The sequence below is a fragment of the Brassica rapa genome, chromosome A06, assembly GCF_000309985.2.
Source record: "Brassica rapa cultivar Chiifu-401-42 chromosome A06, CAAS_Brap_v3.01, whole genome shotgun sequence".
NCBI lineage: Eukaryota > Viridiplantae > Streptophyta > Magnoliopsida > Brassicales > Brassicaceae > Brassica > Brassica rapa.
Genome location: NC_024800.2, coordinates 8,399,992 through 8,417,584, shown reverse-complemented (window position 1 = coordinate 8,417,584; position 17,593 = coordinate 8,399,992). Strand labels below are relative to the sequence as shown.

Sequence of the window (17,593 nt, the reverse complement as noted above, 5' to 3'; positions counted from 1 at the left end):
TATCTATAAATTAATGACGACAAACCTTTTCTTTTAGTTCAACTTAACTGTGTGACCATAAAAATCAAAGTTTGTTTACATGAAATTAGATTTGAACAAAGAAGTATTGTTTCGATGAAATTATGACATTTTAGTATAGCTATACTTCAAATAAGTACAATGAGAAGTATTGCATAATTCAGGTATTATAATTGGTTGACCAATATAGCAGATAATATTATAGATGTCAACAGAGTTAACATATTACTTATTTTGTTTTAGCAGATTCAAAATGGCCTCAAGCATATTCGTACATGCTTATATATACTATTCACGATACTTAAATACTATGAAAACTAGGATAAGATCGGCGCCTTGCGCGAAGTAAATTTATATGAAAAATATTTAAAAAATATTATATGGAAAAATAAAATTTATATTCTTGATCGAATTAATATTTACCTAACGTTTAGGCAGGAAAATCTCAGGCCTACTATTTGGTTACAATGAAACTATGTCAGCTCGGTTTATATCATGATTTAGTAATTTAAAAACTAATTATGTCTATGAGAAGTTTATGTTCACGTGTCAATCCTATCTATCTTCAATATTTTTCTCATTTTTGTGTCGTTTTTCTTTTCATTTTGGTTATTGCTCGATATAAATATTGATTTTTGAATTTATTCTCATTTTGTTATTTTGTTTTGGCATGAGATTTAAAAATTTAAGATTTAAAATTATTAAAGAAATACATACTTAGGTTAAGATCTGCACCTTGTGCAGAATAAATATTTTATATTTATTCTTTTTTTTAAATGTTTTTTGCATATTATAAAATAATAAAATAATAATTATATATTAAATAACTAAGAAATTAATTACTATTATGAAATTAATTGGCGTACACATATAAATCAAACGACTGTTCTTGTTTATTCGCAATCATTTTAGAGTAAATAAATAAAAACAACCAGTTTAATCTATCGTATATGATATATAGTTAAATTTAAATGATATTAATATAGATATATAGTATAATTTTAATACGGATATTTATTAAATGATGTTTCTACTCATATGATTTTATTATTATTTGCATATTTGTGTAACAAAATTTTACATCTGCGGTTTTGTTTTTTTTTTTTTTTTGACGTCACGGTTTTGTTTTCTAATGTGGAATGTTTAGTGGTTTCAATAATTTATAATCATTTTAAAAAACAATGAAGATTTCAAAACTAAAATATTAACTCTTTGACATATGTTCAATGCATATATCAAAATATAAGTATGTATTTTCATATTGTAATTTAAACTATATATATATAAATACCTATTAAAAGAAAATTATTTATTCATATGATTTTTATAATCATTTTATCTTATTATAGAAAAACAATTAAACCTTGATCACAAAAATTTATCTGAGATTTTTAATAGTTTTAGCAATTTAAACTCATTTTGAAAAATTCAAAATACAACATATACAAAAAAATCTAAATTTTTATTATATGATTAATGTAATTGTATAATTTATTTTAATAATAAATAATTAAACAAAAATAATATAAAATATACAGATTGTTAGCAAATCTTTATTATTTAAAATTATTAATTGTCATATATATTTTAATCACATTAGATAATTCTGTAGGTTTTATTTAAGGAAATAATATATAATAATTTCAATTTGATAAATCAATGGTCCATAATAGACACTAGAACCTGACCCGCGCGCCAGCGCGGATATGAATTTTTGATTTTTGGTTATTTATTTAACTAAATGATGTATTTGTAATATTTGATGTATTATATTCACCAAATAAATTTTTTTTTGGCATCTTAAACCATCTATTTATGATGAATATTCGATATCATATAAAAAATAGAACAAACAGACGTAATTAGAGAATTGTAAACGATATATAAAAACAATGGTTATTAATGTAAAATATGAAGAAATATTATATTATGACTTAGTATGGCATAAAAGATTATAAATTAGTTATACATCTTTAAAGAAAATATAATGATTTTTAAACTTCTACGAAAAATTTAACATATAAAAAAGGGCGATGAATTAGTCATCAAATTGTAAATAATTTCATAATTTTATTAATAATAAATTATTTATAGTCTTTGTTTTTCGTCAAGATAATTATTAAATGTCCATAACATTAATATGTTAAAAGGCCATATTATGATAGCCCATGTTGTAACCGTTTTTTTCCGGGAAGTGTAACAAAAAAACTCTTCGTTTTGTTTAAGTTCTATGTCGGTAAAAGATTAAAAAAAAAATTTCTATCTTTTTCAATGTTCAATTTGAAGCTTATTATGCAAAAATCATACGCAAATATAGGCAATGGATTGGAATCTCTATATCTTTATATTCTTACAAATTTTAAATTTACTATTTTCTCTTTTGCAAGCAAATCAATTACCGAAGTAATATATCAATTGGTTGTAATCAAATCTATTCTTATAATTAGTGTAATTATTATGGTTACAGTTTCTATATTTAATAAGTACATTATAGATACGACACTGAATATATTATGTTTTGATTAATAGAAGATATTGGATTTTGAGTTTGTATTTATTGATTTATTTTTTATAAAGCTTAGAAATTCAATATCATGATTGGTTGGTTGATTCATCATATAAGGAAAACGAAAACTATAGATGGTTTGAATATTGTACATCGCTTGATGCATTATGTAAGTGGACTATATAAAACTTGAGCATGATCATTTCAAACTAAAGTATAGGAAGGTTATATGCATTTGTTATACTGTAGTTAATATATTTTAAATATTACATACGTCAAGTGATTCACGTTTTCATAAAAATAAAATTCAAGTTCATTATTGGGCCGTACTTTTCCGTAATAAGCTACATTAAATATGATGTATTTTTAGGTTCATTTAATGATATTAAGTTTAAATTTGATTAAAGGAAACTCATTAATTTAACTGAAAAACATAAGCATTAAAATATGTAAGTTAATTTAATGATGTTAAGTTTATATTTGAATAAGGAAAACAAATTAATCTAACTAAAAAAGACAAGCATTAAAATAGGAAATTCAATTTAATTCTCAGTGGCATGAAAATGTAATTAACTTCAAAAACTTAGGGGTATTTTTTAATGGGTACTTTTCTTTTAATAATATAGATATTATATAATATAACATTTTCTAACAATTTAATTTTGGACTACCAAAATTTTCAATTGATTCTAAAGCCACCACGTAAGCAAAATTAACATATCAATTACGTGACAATTCAAGCATGATACTTTTTTAATTAGTACAAATTACATGTTATAACTTTTTTTAATATTTCTCTATTAATATACAGGGGATTTGTCAATCTTAAAATGTTGTCAGCATTATTTGATGGTTAAAGAGAAAAAGGAAGATAAAGATTTATTAGTCAAGATTTTGAATCTAACCTATTAATCAAAACATGATTAGCACATGGGTTAGATCTCTTGATTAATTGGAGTCCATCTTCCCTTTATATTTTTCATTAACTCTCGTCCACTTTTTTTTTTTTTTTTTTGAACTTTAACTCTCGTCCATTTCATCTGGGGATAACTCGTCTCTTTGTCCACCTAAGAACATAATTTGTAAGTTGACGTCTCTTTCTTTTCTTGTTATATATCTTCTTCTCAATCTTTTCCTCTTCTTCGATTCCAAAGTCCATTTGGTTCGAGGAAGACTCATTCATCTAAAAAATATAAATTTAAAATTACACAACAAAAAATAATTTAATGGTGAGAATAAAATAAAAATTCATCACTCCTCATTTGCTAAGATCATCTTCAACCCAAACAGATTTTTTCTCCGCTAAAATAGAGTAACTCTATTTTAGAATAAATTTTGGAGCGAAAAAATGAAATCACTCTATTTTCTTCTATATAATAAAGTAATTCTACTATAAAAGAAACCATTATAACAAAATTTACTCTATAGTTACTCTATTTAATTTAAAATTATAGTAAAAAAAAATAGGTTTGAGTTGAAGATGTCCTAAGCTCTCGTCCGTACCACCAACCAATGGACACCGTCCACCACTTCAAAACTTTTACTTCCAAACCTTTACAACCCCATTAAATGGAAGATTCATCTTTTCCAGAGAAAAAAATATGAAAGGATCGGCTGTTCTTTTTTTTGAAGTTAATATATACAGCTAACGTAATGTATGAGAAGAAGAGATCGTGGCTGGAAACGGTTGACTAAAACGTGGTGGTTTGAACTTTGAAGCTGACTCTTAATGAATGTAACAGGTAAGTTTATTAAAGTATTCACCAAAAAATGATAATATATCAATGATGATCGCAAACGTCAACTGGGACATAGTACTTACCACATTGCTTCCAATCAAGGCAAGGGTAAATTCCATAATCACGACAAAGTTTTTTCTAGATACACATATAGCCATATAGCTTGGCCATACAAACAAATAAATTTGAATGCCCGTCTTACCGGGGCCATCTCAAATTAATTTTTAGATCCCAGTTCAAAAAAAAACTATTAATTGTATATTTGACGATTTTATCAAGTAACTTTTAAAATAATAACTTTGATTTTTTTTTAAATTATAAACTTTAAATTTAGCATTATATCTAAAATTTTAAAATTTCTTACTATAATTTATTTATATATTTAAAAAAAATTCTTATTTTTTCAATTTTTATATAGACCCTGTTCACCATTTGCACCTGCTATTAGACAGCAGTGCGTCGTACCATTCGATCACTCTTGTTTGATTATGACAAAGTTTTGATCATCGTCCCGCGCGCGTGGTGGTTACATGTTTGATCAGTGTCGGTGACTCTGTTTCTCTCTCTCCCCCCATCATTTTAGACAAAATCTGATAATTTCCATATTCGAATATTTTTCCGTGATACACGACTTTTCGATATCTATTTTCCAAAACCCGTAAAGATCCCTAAATTCATGTCCATTGACATTCGATAGTTACATTTTCTTAGTTTCGATCTGAAGAAGGAGAACAAAATGGGAGAGAAATCGAGTTCTAGATGTTGTTGCTGTAGCTGGTTCATCGGGATCATCGTGTTGATCGCTGTAGTGCTCGCCATCGTTTTCACGATCAGACATAATAAATCTAATAAGCATCCCGATGATGGAGCCGATATAGTTCCACTTCCAGGCTCCATTGATAAAAACTACGCCGATGCTCTCAAGATCGCTATGCAGTTCTTCGACATTCAGAAATGTAAGTCGTCAACATTGCTTGCAGAACACACACATCTTACTCCTGGTTATGAATGATTCTTGGTTCTGTTTTGGTGCAGCCGGTAAGCTGGAGAACAACAAAATAACCTGGAGAGGAGACTCTGGTCTTGAAGACGGAAGTGAAGCTGGTCTTGACCTTTCAAAAGGTTTATACGATGCTGGAGATCACATGAAGTTCGGTTTCCCTATGGCTTTCACTGCCACTCTTCTCTCCTGGTCCATTCTGGAGTACGGTCATCACATGGACTCCGTGAACCAGTTGGATCCTGCTAAAGACTCTCTTAAATGGATCACTGATTTCCTCATCCATGCTCATCCTTCTGCCAACCTGCTCTATATCCAGGTACAGTGAAGTAGAGCCGGATCTGGACATAGCCTAATGAAATATTCGTTTTGGTTTCCAAAATCTTTTAAAGTTTTATACATAATATAAACTCTCAAATTATGATTTTTTTTAATTATAAAAATCTAATATATTAAAACAGAAGTCATGACTTCTTTTTATGTGTGATTTTTTTTAGTTTGGACCATTCCTAGAAAATATCATATTTTACATAAGTTCATTATTATATCTTTTAATATCTTTATCTTTTTAATTGAAATACAAATTAAAATATTTAAAATGTTGTAACAAAATCTTTTTAAAATCTTCTTAGAATCTTTTAAAATTTAATTTCGAAAATTAGATAGTTTAATTTAAATTATCATAAAATATAATTAGAAATTAAAATTGAATATAGTTTTGGTTTACAAACGAAAATTTAAATAAAATAAAATTAATTAATTTCAAAAATAAATTTACTCATAATTTTTAAATATTTTATTTCTATTTTAATTTTTTCAAATTTGTTTTCTAATAAAATGAAAATAATGATTTTTTGATGAATGATATTTTTATTTGGACCATCATTTAAATTTTCTATTAAATGTATATCACTAATGGTAATTTTTTTTTGTAAACTATCACTAATGGTAATATATATAATATTTTTAACTACTTTAATCATAATATCTTTTATATCTTTTAATTTTTTTAAAAAAAATTAAAATTCTAACAAATCTCTTGAAAAAGATTATAATAAGATCTTAATTTTCATAAATTGAATATAAATATTTTCAACTAATTTTGTAATTAGTAATGAAATGTTACTAAAAGAATAAAATTATATCCTATTTTATCGATTTTATAATAATATCTATCATTTTAAAATAAAAATATTATATTGAACAAAATATGATAAAATTATTTTAAATTGATAAGTTAACATATTTTATTTTCATAAATATATAATATTTATGCTAAAAATATAATATATTGGTAGAACGGGTTAATATTAGTAAACTATATAATGCATGTATAAAAATTTAACTTATCTTAAACGTTTTTAATATACAGTAATTTATTATATAAAATTAAGAGTATTTGTACTCTCTACACACAACTTACCCCCTATTTGCACTCCATACCCTATTTCCCTTCAATTTTTTCCCCCCATCACTACCATTTTCCCCCAACTCAATGGTATCTCACTCTTTTGAGTATATTGAGCTAATTTGCTCTAAAATTAATAAACATTAAAAAATTACTAAAAAAATCTAGCGATTTGAATTACGGTTCATGATTATAATAAATTAAATACAAAATTATTTGCATATATGTTGTTTCATGCATTAAAAAATTTAGTTTAGTAATCAAACACAAATTCAATAGGATAAATATATAATAAGCAACATATATATGTGATGATTTTAATTTACAGTATGAAAACTATAAAATTATTATATTTGGCATAATTATACAAACATTTAAATATATTAGTAACATTAAAAATATATAATAATTATGTAAAACAAATATCTATATATATAAATGCGAAAATATATACCCGCACGGTTGTGCGGGTAGAAATCTAGTTCTTATTAAATGTTTATGCAATGTCTGAAGGTTGGAGATCCGGAGACTGATCATAAATGTTGGGATAGGCCAGAAACAATGTCTACGAAGAGAACTCTCACCAAGATTGATACAGAGACTCCAGGGACTGAGGTTGCTGCTGAAACGGCAGCTGCCATGGCTGCTGCATCTTTAGTCTTCAAGCAAAGTGATCCTAAATATTCAAGCACGCTTCTGAAACACGCCAAGCAGTTGTTCGGTTTCGCGGATAACCACAGGGGATCTTACAGTGTCAACATACCTAAGGTTCAGAGTTATTACAACTCAACTGGATACGGAGATGAGCTTCTTTGGGCAGCTTCTTGGTTGTACCATGCCACAGAGGACAAAACGTACCTTGACTTTGTGTCTAAAAATGGTGACGAGTTTGGTAATTTTGGAAGTCCTTCATGGTTTAGTTGGGACAACAAGCTTCCAGGAACACAGGTTACAAGTTACAAAATCATGGATCATGTTCTTGTCTTGTTTAATAATACCATTTACTGAGTTATATATTAACATTGCAGATACTATTATCAAGATTGACATTCTTCAAAAAAGACTTATCAGGAAGCAAAGGACTTCAAGGTTATAAAGAAACAGCAGAAGCTGTCATGTGTGGGCTTATACCAAGCTCCCCAACAGCTACATCTAGTAGAACTGAGGGTAGATACAATTTCTTACACCTGATATTAAACTATACATTCACTTATGCTACAATTTCATATAATTTTTTTTTGTTATAGGTGGTCTTATATGGGTTGCTGAATGGAATGCACTGCAACAACCTGTGTCTTCATCATTTTTAGCCACACTCTACAGTGACTACATGCTCACATCCGGCATTGAAAACCTAGCTTGTGGTGACACATCCTTTAAACCTTCAGATCTCAGGAAATTCGCCAGATCCCAGGTTCACTAGTATAACCATTGTGCTAAACTCATGAGCTCTTTACATATATTAACACGATTTATGCTTTGTAGGCTGATTACATGCTAGGGAAAAATCCAGAGAAAATGAGCTATTTGGTGGGTTATGGTGATAAATATCCAGAGTATGTGCATCATAGAGGAGCGTCGATACCAGCTGATGCAAACACTGGATGCAAAGACGGATTCGAGTGGCTTAACTCGGAGGAACCAAACCCGAACGTAGCTTACGGTGCACTTGTTGGTGGACCGTTTCTGAACGATACGTTTATAGACGCAAGGAACAACTCTATGCAAAATGAGCCAAGCACATACAACAGTGCGCTTGTGGTTGGTCTCTTGTCTAGTTTGGTTACTACGTCTACCTCACTAAAATCTTTTATGTAGAGTTTTATAAAGGCCCTCTTAATTAGAGTTACACACTTTCAACACCTTACTGGCTTTCATTCTATAAATGTGTGTGTACGTGTGAGTAAGCTTGGGATTTTTGACCGGAACTGTCGAACCAAAATTTTGGTTTGGTTCAAATCATTTGATTATGAATTCTGTCTAAAAGAAAATATAGTTATCAGTTTGGTTTGGTGATTGACTAATTTTATTTTTCATTTTCTATAAATAAAACCAATTCATAAAAGTTCTAACCAAATTTTCAATGGAACTAAATGAAATAACCAAAATTTCAAACGTAACTAAACAAACTAGAAAAATTTGAACCGAAATAACTGAAACTTTTAACCAAAAATATACTGAAACTTCAGATAATTTTCATAAACCAAACTAATCTAATATCAAATCCAATTTTTGTTTGGTTAAAATACAAATCATCTGAACCGAACCTCCAAGCTTACGTAAGTAAAATTGATGAAGAAAATAACATAAGCCCAATTTGTTTTGGTAGTAAAATTGCAGCCAGTGGCCCCTAAGGACCCATTAGAATAAAGGGCAAAAAGGACATTTAACACTGAAGGCAGCAATTCCATCCACAAGCCAAAAATTCCTGCAACTGAAAAGCGAAGAGACAAAAGTGGCAAACGTGTGGATGATGTCTTTCACAGTGTTCGGTCTTCTTCTTGTTCCTCCAATCATGTTCAACCAAATCTCAGCTTCACTGTTCACTCTCTCCATTCCACTTCTCTCGCTGACCTCTATTCACCGAGATCAATGTCTCTTCTGATCAGATCCTCTTACCTTTCTCAATCTCACATCCAACCTAGAAACTCAAAACCATCCTCTCACACAAATCAAACCCCGTTGAAACTAGTGTTCTTATCTTCTTTTAACCACAACCCTCTCGTCAGTTTGGTGAATAAACGCAACCCGACAATGCAACCTCCCACCTTTCCTCCTTCGATGACTGTTAAGAGCTCCTTGATTGACCCAGACGGTGGGGAACTCGTTGAATTAATGGTTTCCGAATCTGAGATTAAGCTGAAGAAGGCTGAGTCAGAGACGATGCCGAAAGTGAAGCTGACGAAGATCGATCTGGAGTGGGTGCACGTGATCAGCGAAGGATGGGCTAGTCCTTTGAAAGGGTTCATGAGAGAAGACGAGTATCTTCAGAGTTTGCATTTCAACTCTCTGAGGTTGAAAGATGGGTCTCTGGTCAACATGTCGCTTCCTATTGTTCTTGCTATTGATGATGACACCAAGGAACAGATCGGTGTGTCTAAGAATGTTGCTCTTGTTAGCCCTCAAGGAGATGTCATCGGTTCTCTTAGAAGGTGCATATATATTTTTACATATATAGAAATGGTTACATGCAAAATTTCAAGAATTGCTAGGCGGTGATTAGGCACCTTATACATGTTTATTGTAGGCGGATTTTAAAAAAATCGGTTTGAAAAATATCATTTTGTTCATACCCGATTTGCCCACTAGGCGACCTAGACCGATATTTAAAACACTGGTTACATGTAACTATAGTGTATAGAAAAGTTTGATGATAAGATTGCTGTATAAGAACTTGTGGTAGTCTCTTTAAGTTTCTTCTAGAGAAAGCAATGCAATTACGCCTCTAATTGTGTTCAAGTGTTAAAAGAGAGAGTCTTTTAGGTGATGATTGTTTCTAGTTTTTGTTTTAGTTTTTGGTTTTTGTTTTCTCAAAAACCATTTTTTCTCCAATCAAGTTTTAGCTTTTAGTTTTTGTTTTTGTAAAAACCATTTGATTTGCCAATCAAGTTTTTTAACAAATAGATTCCCTAAAATTTAGGAAAACTAGTTTTTTTAAAGTTTTAAACAATTTATGAATAAAAACCAAAAACCAACTTTTGTGAGTTTTTAAAGGAAAAAATGAATTTTTTTTGTACATAAAATATCATTTAAATAATAATATAAATGATTATTTGTATTTTATATCTGTAAAATAATTTAGATATTTATATATAGTATAACTAATTGTAAAGAATTAGTTATCTATTTCTATAAATAAAATTATTGAATAATTAGAACAATTATTAGACACATTTAAAATAACTAAAATTATAAAAAATAGAAAATGTTTTATTAATTAAAAATATCATAGTAATTTAAAATACAAATAGCAATTCAAGATTAAAAAAATAAAAGTAATTTATAAAGAAAATTTATACATAGTTTCAAAATTTTAATATATTAATTTGCATAATTAATAGATATTTTTATTTTTTTTCTAATATAATACTTAAAATAAAATAATTTTAAAACATTTTAATGTATTTTTATTTTTAATTAACAATCACTGTTTTTGATATATTTTATTTGTAATTTCTATATATGTTATTGCTATTTTTTGTTTAAAGAATGTCCACTCATCTTATAAAAAACTAAAAATACTGCAAAACCAAAAACCAAAACCAAAAGCTAGAAACCAAAAACTGAAAACCAAAATAAAAACTTAAAAATCAAAAACCAAAATCTAAAAACTAAAACCAAAATCTAAAAACCAAAAACTAAAACTAAAAACTAGTTCAAACAATCAACACCTTAATGTTGATTTGTGTAGCTTATTTGACAGTTTTTACTAAATCTTCTGCTTGTTAAAATTTCAGTGTGGAGATATACAAACACAACAAGGAAGAAAGGATTGCTAGAACTTGGGGAACCACTTCTCCAGGACTGCCTTATGTTGAAGAACACATCACTCCATCTGGAAACTGGCTGATCGGTGGAGATTTAGAAATTTTCCAGCCTATTAAGTACAACGATGGGCTTGATCACTACAGGCTATCTCCTAAACAACTTAGGAAAGAGTTTGACAATCGTCAAGCGGATGCTGTGTTTGCATTCCAGCTAAGGAACCCTGTGCACAACGGCCACGCTTTGTTAATGAACGATACACGTAAAAGGCTTTTGGAGATGGGTTATAAGAACCCTATTCTGCTGCTTCATCCTTTGGGAGGTTTCACTAAGGCTGATGATGTTCCTCTTGATGTTAGAATGGAACAACATAGCAAGGTGAAACTCTCAACCTTATAAAACAATTTGTTTTTAGATTATTACAGGCTTTAATTCAGTTTGGTCTTTAATGTATTAAGGTTCTTGAAGATGGAGTGCTTGACCCGGAGACTACTATTGTCTCGATATTTCCATCACCGATGCACTATGCTGGTCCAACAGAAGTTCAATGGCACGCCAAGGCTAGGATTAACGCAGGTGCTAATTTCTACATTGTGGGACGTGATCCAGCGGGAATGGGACATCCTACTGAGAAGAGAGATCTGTATGATCCTGATCATGGGAAGAAAGTCTTGAGCATGGCTCCTGGACTTGAGAAACTAAATATTCTTCCATTTAGGGTAATGCTTAGTCATTTCTGTCTTCATGCAGCAACTGAAGTTTGTTGATTATCATAATATGGTGCTTTTGTATCCTTCAGGTTGCAGCTTACGATACAGTTGAGAAGAAGATGGCGTTTTTCGATCCCTCTCGCGCAAAAGAGTTTCTTTTCATTTCTGGAACTAAGGTAATAATAACTAGGGACAGTTTTGAGTTGTAAGAAAAGGATCCAGTTTACAAGCTGAGTTTTTGATGTAGCGTACATCCTCTTACGCTTTGGTTTTGGTTTTCTTTCCTTTTCCTATTAATGTTAAGTTTTGATCTATTTCCTTTTAAGATTAGGTTTTCTATATCATTATATATAGTATCATCTCGGCTTTGTGAGGGATACGACTTTTTGAATTATTGATTAATAAACTAGAGCTTTTGTGTTAACAAACTCTTGAAACCTTACTTCCGGGCATTCTCTAAGAATTCAACGGCTTTAAGAAGGCATAGATAGCGGGCATTCTCAGAATTCAACGATATCTTTGCATTATCGGTTACTAGACGGTACTTCCGCTCCGTCAATTGGTATCAGAGACCTTTTAATTACGTTCCAATCGTGATTATCGATCTTCGGTTACAATGGCACCTCGTCCAAACGAATGGACACAGATGCAACAGTTCCTGGAAGATTTTCAAGAAAATTTTCAAGACAACATGAGACGGACGATGGCTGAAGCAATTCAGTCCGGAGTTCAAGCAGGCGTCCAAGCCGCACTTGCCGCCAACGCCGCACACGCAGCCAATGATCGACACCCTGCCAATGCAGCACAAGGCGCACACGCACCTCCAGCTCAACGGCAACTTCGTCACGACAATCCCGTCTTTGACGATCACGAAGAGGACAACGATGAGGAGAATCCATTCGCTGATGGAAATCACCGCAATCGTCACCGTCCAGAGCAACACAACAGACACAACGAGGATACCCGTTGGATGTCAGGGGTTAAAATTGATATCCCAGAATACCATGGCGGTTCGCAACCGGAAGATCTTCTTGACTGGTTTGTTACTGTCGATGAATTCATCGATTTCAAAGAAGTTCCAGAACAGAAGAGAGTACCGCTTGTAACAACCAGATTCCGTGGTCATGCTGCCTCATGGTGGAGTCAAATTAAAACTTCACGGATTCGCCGTGGAAAGGAAAAGATAACATCATGGGATAAACTCAAAAAACATATGCGGAAAACTTTTATCCCATATAACTTTGAGCGTCTCTTATTCCAGAAGTTTCATAATATACGTCAAGGGTCACGTTCCGTCGAAGAATATTCTAATGAATTCTATCAGATGTTAACTCGAATAGATGTTCATGACTCAGAAGATCAGCTGGTGGCTCGCTATATCGCAGGGCTACGGCAACAATTGCAGACCATGCTACACCAGTTCGACCCTTGTTCCGTCTCTGAAGCTCGTCAGCGGGCCCTGCTCATCGAACAACAGTCACGCCTCAGCACTAACCAGTGGTCAGGAAATTCACGTGGTCGCAACACAACAACTCCCGACGATTCCAAAAACTCGACGACCCGTGAGACCACAACCACTCCACCGAGTTCGCGGCCGACGACTCGACCAGCAGAGGTCGTCGAAGGCCGACCACCACGAACAGGCGCGCTTCGTTGTTTCACCTGTGGTGAACGAGGCCATATTCAAACAGCTTGCCCAACTCTTGGACGTCGCGGGTTACTCGCAGCAGATAAAGAGGGCATGGGAGATCCTATTTACGATGATGACGAGGACCTCGAAGATGATATTGAAGAAGACCAGGTCGCAGGAGACACAGGAACTTTCCTTATGCTTCGAAGAAACTGTTTTGCTCCCCAGACCAGTGAACCATGGCAGCGCACATCGTTATTTTCTTCCACCTGCACGGTGAAAGGAAAGATATGCCGGTTTGTAATTGATTCAGGATGTTCGGCTAATGTGGTTTCAGAGGAAGCTGTCCGAAAACTGAACCTCAAGACGGAAGCTCATCCACACCCTTACCGCCTACTTTGGATGCAGACTGGGGCAGAGGTTTACGTGTCACAACGAACACTCATCTCCCTATCGATCGGCTCTTTTTATAAAGATGAGCTGTACTGCGATATTGCTCCGATGGATGTCTCGCATATTATCCTCGGGCGACCGTGGCAGTTTGATCGTGAAGTCATTCACAATGGCAAAACGAACACTAATTCCTTCATGTTCCAAGGACGAAAAATCACTCTGCTTCCATCACCTGATACGACTAGTACCGTTGCCACAACCACTACACCGTCGACGTCAAAACAAAATCTCATGATCATATCTCGTTCTCAGTTCGAACAAGAACTCCAAGAGACAAGACCTTTATTTGCGCTGGTCTCCGTTACGCCAACGCCCCCACACCCAACCCCGTTACCAACCGCTTTCGTCCCACTCTTAACAGAATTCGAAGACCTGTTCCCGGACGAGCTACCAGCGGGATTACCTCCACTCAGGGACATTCAACATCACATAGACCTCGTCCCAAATGCGGTTTTGCCTAACCGAGCTCACTATCGTATGAGCCCTGAAGAACATGAAGAACTTCGAAGACAAGTTGAAGACTTGCTAATCAAGGGGTATGTACGCGAGAGTCTAAGCCCATGCGCGGTTCCAGCACTTCTCATTCCCAAGAAAGACCGATCATGGCGTATGTGTGTAGACAGCCGCGCCATCAACAAGATCACTACACGTTATCGTTTTCCCATTCCCCGCCTTGATGATCTTCTCGACCAAATCGGCAAGGCATCTATATTCACTAAATTAGATCTTAAAAGCGGGTACCATCAAATCCGTATTCGACCAGGGGACGAGTGGAAAACTGCTTTCAAAACTCGAGAGGGCCTATTTGAGTGGTTAGTAATGCCGTTTGGATTATCTAATGCACCAAGCACGTTTATGCGTGTGATGAATCAGACCCTTCGGCCCTTTATTGGTCGTTTTGTCGTGGTTTACTTCGATGATATCCTTATCTTCAGCACCACAATGGACGAGCACCTACATCACCTTCGCGAGGTCTTACTGGCATTACGAAAGGACAAGCTCTTTATTGCACGGCAGAAGTGTGAGTTCGGGAGATCGGACGTTCTCTTCCTCGGGTACGTTGTCTCTGCCGCAGGGCTTCGCGTCGATCCACTAAAAGTAGAAGCAGTCGCTTCTTGGCCTACACCAACAACAATCTCGGAGATCAGGAGCTTTCACGGTTTGGCTTCCTTTTATCGAAGGTTCATCCATAACTTTAGCTCCATTATGGCACCTGTTACTGATTGTATGAAGGGAGTTTCGTTTTCTTGGACGGAGGACGCAACACGAGCTTTTGCGATCATTAAAGAGAAATTGACGACAGCTCCTATTCTAGTACTCCCCGACTTTGACGCACCCTTTGAGCTACATTGTGATGCTTCAAAACTTGGGGTGGGCGCCGTCCTCTCTCAATTTGGCCGGCCGGTTGCCTTCTATAGCGAGAAACTCGCAGGAGCACGCAGTCGTTATAGCACCTATGATATCGAGTTCTATGCAATTGTTCAAGCCATCAAACATTGGCGTCACTATCTGGCTCATAAGGAGTTCATCTTGTTCACCGATCATGCGGCGTTAAAGTATTTGGGTACCCAAGATAAGATTTCATCTCGGCATGCATCGTGGACGGCGTATTTGCAACAATTTACATTCGTTATTAAGCATAAATCTGGGAAGTTGAACAAAGTCGCGGACGCCTTGAGTCGGCGTCATGCACTGGTCTCCACCCTTCGTGTTTCCGTCACCGGGTTTGAGTGTTTGTCGGATTTATATCCAACAGACGCTTTCTTCTCACCCATATGGATGGATCTTACGCAGGGCGTACGTTCGGATTTTTCTTTGGTCGATGGATTTGTCTTTAAAGACAATCGTTTATGTGTTCCTACCTGTAGTCTCCGCCTCCAGATTATCAAAGAGTTACACGGAGAGGGGCATATAGGCAGAGATCGCACTCTCAAGCTTGTGGCGGAATCTTATTTCTGGCCGACGTTAAGACGAGATGTCGAGAGGTTTGTGGCTCGTTGCACCTCGTGTCAGCAAGGCAAGGGTCAGGCTTCTAACGCCGGTCTTTATCTCCCGTTACCAGTTCCAACGCAACCTTGGAGCGATATCAGTATGGATTTTGTACTCGGTCTTCCTCGAACTCAACGTGGGCATGATTCTATCTTTGTAGTGGTTGATCGTTTCTCCAAAATGGCGCACTTTATTCCTTGTAAGAAGACGACAGATGCGGTACAGGTCGCTCAACTCTTCTTTCGCGAGGTGTATAGGCTTCACGGCCTCCCTTTAACTATAGTCTCAGACCGGGACTCTCGGTTCATTGGACACTTCTGGCGTTCTCTTTGGAAACTGTTGAAAACCAGTTTAAACATGAGTTCCGCTTACCATCCCCAGACTGATGGTCAGACCGAGGTGGTTAATCGAAGTTTAGGCAATATGTTGCGATGTTTGGTGGGTGATAACCTACGTTCTTGGGATTCCCTGCTATGTCAGGCGGAGTTCGCGCACAATCACGCCAATAACAGAAGCCTCGGTTTCAGTCCGTTTAAAGTAGTTTATGGCCTTGTTCCTCGCGGGCCTTTGGCATTAGCTACTCTTCCTCAACCAGGCGAGTTTCATGGACGTGCGGTAGACTTTATCGATGAACTCTCCACCATTCATTTACAAGCGCAAGACAACTTGCAAGGCACGGCAATTAAGTACAAGCGGGATGCAGATCGACGTAGGCGCGAGGTCAATTTTCAAGTCGGTGATCAAGTGTGGGCTGTTCTCATCAAGGAACGTTTTCCGACCGGTCAATATAACAAGTTGAAACCTCGTAAGATAGGTCCGGTTGAGATCATTGAGCGGATCAGTTCAAATGCGTATAGACTGGCTCTTCCACCTCACATTCACACAGCCGATGTTTTCAATGTCAAGCACCTCTTTAAATTTGAGCCGGACGACGACACACTCTCTGGATTCGTGGACGAATCTCGCGTACCGGGGGGGACCTGATGTAGCGTACATCCTCTTACGCTTTGGTTTTGGTTTTCTTTCCTTTTCCTATTAATGTTAAGTTTTGATCTATTTCCTTTTAAGATTAGGTTTTCTATATCATTATATATAGTATCATCTCGGCTTTGTGAGGGATACGACTTTTTGAATTATTGATTAATAAACTAGAGCTTTTGTGTTAACAAACTCTTGAAACCTTACTTCCGGGCATTCTCTAAGAATTCAACGGCTTTAAGAAGGCATAGATAGCGGGCATTCTCAGAATTCAACGATATCTTTGCATTATCGGTTACTAGACGGTACTTCCGCTCCGTCAGTTTTTCACCGGTTTTGGTTAACAGATGAGAACGTATGCAAGAACAGGAGAGAGTCCACCAGATGGGTTTATGTGTCCGAGTGGATGGAATGTTCTTGTCAAATACTATGAGAGCTTGCAAGAAAGTGATGAATCATCTAAACAACAACAAGCCGTTGTTTGAGTTGTCCGTGGTGGCTGCCGGCTTGTGTTTCACCAGTTCAGCCCTTCATTTTAAGCTTACCTATTTTTGTCTTGTGAAAAGTCACCAATGTTTTCCAAAACCAAATAATAATCTTGAATAATGTGTTCTTGCTGATGAATTTGAATGTCATTGGAGCCTCATGGGGTATTTTTATGGCCAGCAGCACAAAAA

At 34.6% G+C, this 17,593-nt stretch overlaps 2 protein-coding genes across 4 annotated transcripts; both read left to right on the top strand.

Annotated features, from left to right (window-relative positions):
• The first annotated feature begins 1,629 nt into the window (after positions 1–1,629).
• On the top strand, positions 1,630–8,689 carry LOC103872802 (endoglucanase 2). Of its 2 annotated transcripts, none has more exons than XM_033272327.1 (7): positions 1,630–4,266; positions 4,975–5,219; positions 5,299–5,582; positions 7,185–7,619; positions 7,700–7,838; positions 7,919–8,085; positions 8,157–8,689. In XM_033272327.1, the coding sequence occupies exons 2-7, from the start codon at positions 5,000–5,002 to the stop codon at positions 8,487–8,489; spliced, it is 1,578 nt and encodes a 525-aa protein (XP_033128218.1). In that variant the 5' UTR covers positions 1,630–4,266; positions 4,975–4,999; the 3' UTR covers positions 8,490–8,689. The 2 variants fall into 2 exon arrangements, with proteins under 2 accessions (XP_033128218.1, XP_033128217.1); XM_033272326.1 differs by lacking the exon at positions 1,630–4,266 and adding an exon at positions 4,557–4,806.
• Positions 8,690–9,106: 417 nt separating this feature from the next.
• LOC103872801 (ATP sulfurylase 2) lies at positions 9,107–17,575 on the top strand. 2 transcript variants are annotated; one of them, XM_033272328.1, is made up of 5 exons: positions 9,107–9,823; positions 11,129–11,534; positions 11,615–11,875; positions 11,956–12,101; positions 17,240–17,575. In XM_033272328.1, the coding sequence occupies exons 1-4, from the start codon at positions 9,264–9,266 to the stop codon at positions 12,073–12,075; spliced, it is 1,347 nt and encodes a 448-aa protein (XP_033128219.1). In that variant the 5' UTR covers positions 9,107–9,263; the 3' UTR covers positions 12,076–12,101; positions 17,240–17,575. The 2 variants fall into 2 exon arrangements, with proteins under 2 accessions (XP_033128219.1, XP_009149489.1); XM_009151241.2 differs by having other exon boundaries at positions 9,108–9,823; positions 11,956–12,042; positions 17,264–17,575.
• The last annotated feature ends 18 nt before the right edge of the window (positions 17,576–17,593 follow it).